General features: G+C 57.1%; 1 protein-coding gene across 19 annotated transcripts in view; it reads left to right on the top strand.

Annotated features, from left to right (window-relative positions):
* Positions 1 to 8,439, top strand: part of SRCIN1 (SRC kinase signaling inhibitor 1) — a 66,253-nt gene that overhangs the window by 40,789 nt on the left and 17,025 nt on the right. For all 19 annotated transcript variants that reach the window (XM_057501423.1, XM_057501419.1, XM_057501418.1 and 16 more), the window contains 7 exons: positions 3 to 201; positions 615 to 708; positions 1,206 to 2,068; positions 3,122 to 3,214; positions 3,457 to 3,500; positions 3,813 to 4,000; positions 5,155 to 5,330. In XM_057501423.1, the coding sequence (XP_057357406.1) occupies positions 3 to 201; positions 615 to 708; positions 1,206 to 2,068; positions 3,122 to 3,214; positions 3,457 to 3,500; positions 3,813 to 4,000; positions 5,155 to 5,330 (1,657 nt within the window). The remainder of the gene's footprint in view (positions 1 to 2; positions 202 to 614; positions 709 to 1,205; positions 2,069 to 3,121; positions 3,215 to 3,456; positions 3,501 to 3,812; positions 4,001 to 5,154; positions 5,331 to 8,439) is intronic.

Here is an 8,439-nt window from a genome sequence, read left to right as displayed (position 1 = left end):
AGGGGTGCTGTTCCTGCAGTTCGGGGAGGAGACTCGGCGTGTGCACATCACGCACGAGGTCAGCAGCCTGGACACGCTGCACGCACTCATCGCTCACATGTTCCCGCAGAAGCTCACCATGGGCATGCTTAAGTCGCCCAACACCGCCATCCTCATCAAAGACGAGGCTCGCAACGTTTTCTACGAGCTGGAGGACGTCCGGTGGGCGTGGCCCCGGGGGGATGGGATGGGCGGGCTTCCCTTACTCCTCCAGAGAGGGGCTCGACTCACCTCGCTCCCCGGCCACCTCAGGACCCAACCTCCCAGAGCCCTACCGCCCCGCCCCCTTGCTCGGTCCTTCCAGCCCCACCCCTGCCCCCTCTAAGTTATCCACCCCGGATAGTTCCCATTGGCTTGAGCTCAGCTGAAAATGGCGCGTGAGGCCGAGGAGGTGGGCGGGGTGGAGGCAGCTGGGTGTGTGTGTTGGTAGCCAGACAGCCTGAGGCACGAGACCCACTGAGCGAGGCGCAAGGAAGGGGTTGGGGCTCCTGGCCCCTCTTGCCACCCCTCTTCCCTCGACTTGGGATAGCTACCCTTCTCATCGCAGACCCCCTGCACCTCCCTGTTCTCCCCAGGGACATCCAAGACCGCAGTATTATTAAGATCTATAGAAAGGAGCCACTCTACGCCGCCTTTCCTGGCTCACATCTCACCAACGGGGACCTCCGGGTATGGCTGAGGATGCCCAGGGCTTTGGGGAGACTGGGAAAATGGGATTCCAGAGCACGGACTCTGGTCACTTGTCACCAGGGACCAGGCCCACTTTTAGAGAAGGGAACACAGAGGCTGAAGCAGAGGGTGGCCTCCACTAATTGTGGGTTCATGGATCCCTCCCTTCATCCGCCACTTTCCCCTCCTGTCCGTTCAGGATTTCTCGAACATGCCTCTAGATATTCTTGGGGGCCTCTCTCAGGAGCCAGCCCTTCCCGTTTTGCTTCCCCACCCCTCACCATAAGGTGGGTTGGGGTTGCCCCTCCATCCCTCTCCATCTGCCACTGCCTCCTCTAGGCTGGGAAAGGGTCCACGATGCGGCAGGAGGGAGGGAAGGCAGAGAACCTTAGGGACTTCCCGAGCATCCGGGGGGACATGCTGGCTGCTCAAAGCAAGGGTCAAGAGGATCCGTCTGTGACCAGTCCTGTGGGTTTCCGGGGCTATCTTCTGCACAGAGAGAGATGGTGTATGCGTCGCGTGAGTCGTCCCCCACCCGGCGCCTCAACAACCTGTCGCCGGCCCCGCACCTGGCGTCCAGCTCGCCGCCACCGGGACTACCGTCCGGGCTGCCAACCGGGCTGCCGTCGGGTTCACCGTCGCGCTCGCGCCTCTCCTACGCCGGGGGCCGCCCTCCCTCCTACGCAGGGAGCCCGGTACATCACGCGGCCGAGCGGCTGGGAGGTGCCCCAGCCGCCCAGGGCGTCAGTCCCAGCCCCAGCGCCATCCTGGAGCGGCGCGACGTGAAGCCAGATGAGGACCTGGCGGGCAAGGCTGGCGGCATGGTGCTGGTGAAGGGCGAGGGCCTCTACGCCGACCCCTATGGGTTGCTGCACGAGGGCCGCCTGAGCTTGGCAGCGGCCGCTGGCGACCCATTTGCCTACCCCGGCGCCGGCGGCCTCTACAAGCGCGGCTCGGTGCGCTCTCTCAGCACCTACTCCGCCGCCGCGCTGCAGTCCGACCTGGAGGACTCGCTGTACAAGGCGGCGGGTAGCGGCCCGCTCTACGGCGACGGCTACGGCTTCCGCCTGCCGCCCTCGTCGCCGCAGAAGCTGACCGACGTGGCGGCGCCTCCCGGAGGCCCCCAGCCCCCGCACAGCCCCTACTCAGGGCCGCCCAGTCGCGGCTCGCCGGTGCGCCAGTCCTTCCGCAAAGACTCGGGCTCCTCATCGGTCTTCGCAGAGAGCCCTGGGGGCAAGACCCGCAGCGCCGGGGGCTCCTCGACGGCCGGAGCTCCTCCTCCTGAGCTCTTCCCCGGGCCTGGGGACCGCCCGCTCGCTGGGTTTGGGACGCCTGTGCCAGCCAAGGACACGGAGACCAGGTGAGGGACGCTCGCGAGGCCTCAGAACTGTGAAGTTTGGATGAGGAGAGGGGGCATGGCAGAACCCGTGGCAGGATTGTGTCCTGGACGCAGATGCCAGAGTCCTTTGTAGACCCGGAGTAGCCTTGAGGAGTCGCCAGGGTATCGTGGATGTGGCAGAGAAGGTACTGGTGAGGTGGAACTGCCATTTTCCTTCTAACTACAAGACTGAAAGGTGGACTAGAGGGTCCCAAACAAAGACTCTGGAGACCTGGGTTCGCACCCGTTTCCTGAGCGATTTCCCCACTAAAACTGAAGCTGAACCAGCACTCTTTAGTGCCCTTCCTGCTCAGACACGGAATTTGCAGCCACGAGAGCTGTCCAGCACAGGGCCCGCTGAAGTCTACTGGGGAGGGGAATGGAGGCACATTCCGTTAGATAGCTTTGGAGCTGGGGAATTCTTACCCATCATTCAGTTACCTCCTAGGGATGCAGGGCTGGAGAGGTAACAGGGCACTAACCTGTACCCCTGTTGAGAAGTGATTCACATTCACGCAGCTCTCTTGTGGCCTGTGGGCCAGGTGCTGTGCTGGGCACTGCCCGTGCCAAGTTGGACAAACCTAGTGCCTACTCTGTCTAGTGGGGGAGAAACATTAAAAACATTTGCACTTCCTTTGAGAGGGTGTACAGGTGGTGTGGGAGGAGGGACTCCTAGAGGCTGCTGGGAACTCTGGGATGGCTTCTGAGAGGAGGTGGGGAGGAGGGCATGTCAGGTAGGGGGAAGACATGTGCAGAGGCACAGAGGCCTGGGTGGAGCCCATTAGGGAGCCACGGGTGAGAGATGAGGCTGGCAAGGAAGGGGGTGATTGTCAGTTGGAGAAGGGCCTGACTCATATTAGGTGGGGACTGTGAGCTTGATCCTTAGGCATTGCTGCCCTTTGAATTGTCTCTGTGCTAGCAGCTGGGGAAGGAATAGTATTTCCTCTGAATGTCAATCTTAAGAATGAGGGGCTGGGTAGGAGGAGGATCCCCTGCCCACAGAAGGGGTTGCTCAAAGCCATGATCACTCTGCAGGGAGCGCATGGAGGCCATGGAAAAGCAGATTGCCAGTCTCACAGGCCTGGTGCAGAGTGCCCTACTGCGAGGCTCAGAGCCTGAGACCCCCAGGTGAGACTCTTCTAACACCACTGCCAGGGCCTGTGGTTGGGGCTTGAGGGAGGGGAAGTGGGCAGCAGGAGCCCTGGGCTTAGCTCTGCCAATTTCTCATTGTGTGACTCTGGGCATGTCCCTTCCCTTCCCTGGAACTCCTGGGATCAGGGTACCCCAAGGAGTTTATGTTAAGGTCTCATCCAGCCTGGATGACCTGGGCCAGGCAGACCTCTGATGGCCATCTTTTCTCTGTGCCACAGTGAGAAGATTGAAGGCTCCAACGGAGCAGCCACCCCTTCAGCACGTGAGTGACCCTTCCTCCTTCCCTGCAGGTCCTTGCTCTCTCTGAGCCTCAGCTTCCTAATCTGTCAAGTGGGGATTAAGCCACAGCTACGTCACCGAGATTCAATGGGTAAAGTAATCACTTTAGCCCAAGGTGTCCTCACGCTGGTGCCTTGCTCCCCACAATAGGGCTGACCATCAGTTGGGGTAGGGAGTCAGAGCCACATGCCTATCTGGCTACTGTGGGGATCGGGAATGGAGATGACCTTGCCCCTGCCCCTCCAAGGCTCACGATTCGTTCCCTTTCTCCCATCCTCATGGTCCCTCTCTGCAGCCTGTGGGTCAGGTGGCCGGAGCAGCGGGGCCACCCCAGTGTCCGGTCCTCCTCCACCATCAGCCAGCAGCACCCCTGCAGGGCAACCTACAGCCATCAGCCGTTTGCAGATGCAGCTGCACCTGCGTGGCCTGCAGAACAGCACCAGTGACCTGCGCGGCCAACTACAGCAATTGCGTAAACTCCAGGTACTGCCACCTGCGAGGACTTGCCCCGTGCCCCGCCCCTCAGGACCCACCCACTCCCGCAGTTCTGGGTCCCACAAGCCCTGCCCCATCCCCTTACTCGCAGGCTGGGCCCCTCTCTGAACCACTTTTTCCCTTCCTTTCTTCGAGCTCTCGCTCCCTCCCCTCAAAGACTCCCCTGAGGGAATCTCTGCTCCCTCACCAAGCCCCCACTCCTAATCCTTGTCCCCCTCACTGAGCACTCCTTCGTCTTCCCAAAATCCTCCCTGCTCTCGTGGAGCCCTAGTCCACCCCACTAGCCCCCTCCCCTTGTCAGAATTCCTCTGTGCAGTCCTAGTTCCTTCCTGCCCTGCTTTCCTTTGCCCCTCCTCTACCTCGGGGGGAAGCCCTTCCCCAGATCCCTTCAGGTCCCCCTTCCGGAGCCCAAGCAGTCTTCCCCGCCCTGCCCCGCCTGGCAGATGGTCCCACCAGTCAGGAGCCTGGCATCGCTGTGCCCGCTCCTGGAGAGGGCGCCAGGCCCATCAGGTGAGAATAATGAACAGAGACAAGCTTGAGAGGGGACAGAGAGTTGCCATCTGGCAACGGGCTAAGATCTCGGGCTTCTCCACCATTGCCCCAACTCGGCCCTAGAACTGAGTTCCAGCGTTAAGTCAGTCTTCCCATCCCAGCCACGGAAACTCTCAAACTCCAGCGCTTGAGTCCTTCATGGAAGCCACAGCGATTCAGCTGCAAGGTCGGCAAGGCCATGGAGAGGGCCACCCCTTGCCTCCCAAAGATTCCCATCCCCTTCTCCTGCCTCTATACTTGCTCAGCACGTAACTTTGTCCTCCGCCTTCCACCAAGCCACCCTTCGCTCCTACTCAGGGCCACAGCCATGCAGGCGCACCTTCTGCATGGCCCAGACTAGCACTTCTCCCTCCACGACGCCGGTGCCTTTCTCCTCCAGCCTCTCTTCTTCCCCAGAATTTAGCCCGCGGCCTCCACCTCCACCGCACCCCATCCTTTTGCTGTTGCTCACGGCCACAGCCAAGCAGCCGCACTTTCTGTGGAGGCCGCCCGGCATCGGGCTGTCCTCTGCCCGCCTTCTCCTGGCCCTTTCCCTGTTGCGCGCCCACATTCCTTCCACGCGGGTCCATCAGTCCATCTGCGACCCGCAGCTCCAGAACTTGGAGTCGTTGCGCGTGTTGCTGAAGGGCACGGAGGCGGAGCTGAGCATGCGCGTGTCGGAGGCGGCGCGGCGGCAGGAGGACCCGCTGCAGCGGCAGCGCACCCTGGTGGAGGAGGAGCGGCTGCGCTACCTCAACGACGAGGAGCTCATTACCCAGCAGCTCAAGTGAGGGTTCAGCTGTGGAGGGAGGGCTTGTGGGTGCGGCCTGAGTGGCCCAAAACCTGGTTTTAGTGGGAGGCACAAGTGTGATTCACCTCCTTGTGAATCACAGCTGACGTTGGTCTGTTCCGAATCCTGATTTCCTTCTCCTCTGTGGCCTGATTTCTCTGTGACCCACAAACCTTTGGCCATCTGGCACAATTCCTGATTTCCTTTTTCTGGCTTGATGCCCGTTTTTGCTATGGTCTTGCCTCCTAATGCTCCAGTCTGGCTTCCCCAGGGCCTGCAGCCTTACTCTTCTGTGGCCAGCTGCCCAATTTCACTCTGCCCTCTGCCTGTGTTCATTCCAGCCTGCGACCTGTACAAACTGACTCTGGGATACAGTATTCAGATGGAGCATTCAGGTATTGCCAGCTTGGTCAGCTTAGTGACCAGCAACAGCTGCCACCACTCCAATCCCCTGATCTCTGAGACCAGGGATAGCCAAGGCAAACTGTCTTCCCATCCTAGTGCTGCTGAAGCAGGGCTCTAGCTTTTACAGAAGGAATGAGGAATAGAAAACACTCTGTCTTCAAATGCTAAGACATGGAAGTGTTAACAGAAGACAATCCTCATCCAAATTTAGCAAATAGGCTGTCTGATCAAGATTTGGTTGTCTGGTACAGTTGAAGGGAGATGCTGCCTTTCACTGTTTATCCACTAAGTGAGACCCTGTCCCACTGCAGCTTTCCCTTGTCAGCCACTGGGGCCTAAGACAGAGGATTGTCTCTTTCCTCTGGCCTCCCTTGGTGGTAGGGCACAAGGGGACCTGAAGTCCACCTCCAGCACAGCAGCTATGTGATCAGGGCCATTTCTGCTCTTTGCACTTTGGCTTCCTATCTGTGCTCAGTGTTAAGATTTTTCCAGAGAGGGTGTGGGATGTACTGGCCAGTGATTCAGGGAGCCAGGAGAGGCTACGCAGAGGAGCCCAGCTTTCTCACCAAGTCATATGTGGTTGCACAACTTGCCAGGGGCTCCTTGAGAAGGGACCCTTAGGCCCACACAGGCTGGTGGTACCTGTGCATTTCAGTAAGATGTAAGACAAAGATTCTCATGACCCCTAGTAGCTGATGAAATAAGGGGACATCTCCTTGGAACTAAGCTGGTAACAGCCACCACATCACTCCAGGTGTGAAAGCTTAGTGGCAGCTCCAGTCAGATCTCCAAGTAGACTGATGGTGGCCACCACCCCTTATCCAGGGAATTCCATTTACCCAACTTTCCTATCCTCTCCTTACCCTTTTGCACTCAACACAGAAGAGCTGGGTTGAAATTTTCAAAAGGAACTTTATTGAGACATTAAAGGAAAATGAAAGGAAATATAAAAGCACAGAGACAGAAGAGATGAAAGGACAGATTTATGCTCTGTCAGATGAGTGTCTGGTCCTGAGCTTCCTGGGGGCCTTGCTTCTCCAGAAATACACAGACTGTCCTCCCCCTGCCCTATTATCAAACCCATTGTTCAGACTGCTCACTTGAGAGAGCTTGGAGGCTGACATACTGTTTCTGGCAGGATTCTTCATCCACTTTGAAGGGGGCTCCAGACTTTTTTGGGTGGGGCCTGGACTGGGCTGCACACCAGCCATGCAGGGGTTCCAGCTTGGCTATGAGAGCCCTCCCTGCCCAGTTCCCATACCCTCCCAGGCATGAGATCAGCCAGGAGGCCCATCCTTACTTTCCTCTGGCTGTAGCCCCTGTACACTTGCTCTTGCTCTGCCCCTTCCTCTTGCCCTGGCACTTTGCTGGAAGTTTAGGCCAATTCTGGGCTTCATTCAGCTTGGCTTGCTCACCTTTCTGTCTAGCCAACCACTTGAGCTGTCTAGGCATTGCCCTTAGGGGAAGCCTCTGCTGACTGAGTCCTTCTGGCCTCTGAAGTCTAACTTGACCTAACCCAAGGCTGGCTTTCTAGGCAAGTGACCTGCATAGCCACAGGGCCTCATGATCGTAAGGGCCCCATGCTCAATTTACTGCTCTGTTATTACTATCTTGAAATACTTAGTAATTTTTTAACTAGGAACAAAATCATTTTGCATTGGGCCCCGCTAATTTATAGCTGGTTCAATCCTGACCCTCCCCTCTCAACCCCTCCAGTACTAAACCTGGGTCTGGAAGGCCTGATCACTTTCTGCCCTAGTCTCTAGAGTTGGGGTGGTTTGGGACTCATTTGCAGAGTCTGCCCAAGTTAGAGGCCCCAAACCTTTGGCAGAGTCTATGATCAGAAAATAAAAGTGCTAATTGAGCCTAAGAGGAACCTAATCCTCCTGCCTGAGAGTTGCAGTGTTGTCTCCTCCTGGAGGCCTACCTGAGTCTTCCTTTAAGTGGGAGTCTCTTCCCTCTCAGAGGGATGTTTGGGAGTGACAGTTTTACAAAACTGGCACAACGTGAGAGCCAGGCAAGCATCACACACAGCAGGGGAGAGTTGTTCTTTCCCATGTGGCAGGGAGAGGGCTGGGTGGGATGGTGAAGGGCGTAGGCTGGTGCTAGTCCAGTGTGGAAGTGAGAGGCAGCAGAACCCAGTGGCTGAAGTCAGATTCTGCTTGGCTGCAAAACAGTTATGTGACCTTAGACAAGTTACTTAATCTCACAGAGTTCCACACCCCCCAAAACCATTTTTTTATGTTAAAGCCTATTGTATTAGCTAGGGTTGCTGCTACAACAAATTGTAAATGGTCCAAAACTAATAGATATTAGAAAGATATCTTTCTTTCTCATGGAACACTATTGGGTGGGTTAGTGGAAAGACCATCCTTCATGCAGTCACTCAGGGACCCAGAGGCCAATGGAGGTTTTGCCGTGTTCCATAAGTGCCTTTTGAGATCACCCACAGGGTCACTATCTTTCAGCCAACAGGAAGGGGAAAAAACCATAGAGGAGTTTACATGGGAAATTTTTATGGGGCCAGGCCTGGAAGCAGTATCCCTTCCACTCACACTCTATTGCCTAGACCTCAGTCAGTGGTTACTTCTAACGGCAAAGGAGGCTGGGAAATGTAGTCTAGTGTCTGAGCTATTATTATTGGTCTATGTGTAAACTGGGGGTAATAATGTTTCCCACTCACAGGACTTATTGTGAGGAT

Source organism: Manis pentadactyla, chromosome 4, assembly GCF_030020395.1.
Source record: "Manis pentadactyla isolate mManPen7 chromosome 4, mManPen7.hap1, whole genome shotgun sequence".
Lineage (NCBI taxonomy): Eukaryota > Metazoa > Chordata > Mammalia > Pholidota > Manidae > Manis > Manis pentadactyla.
Note: the sequence above shows the minus strand (reverse complement) of the source record. Positions and strands in the feature narration are given on the sequence as shown.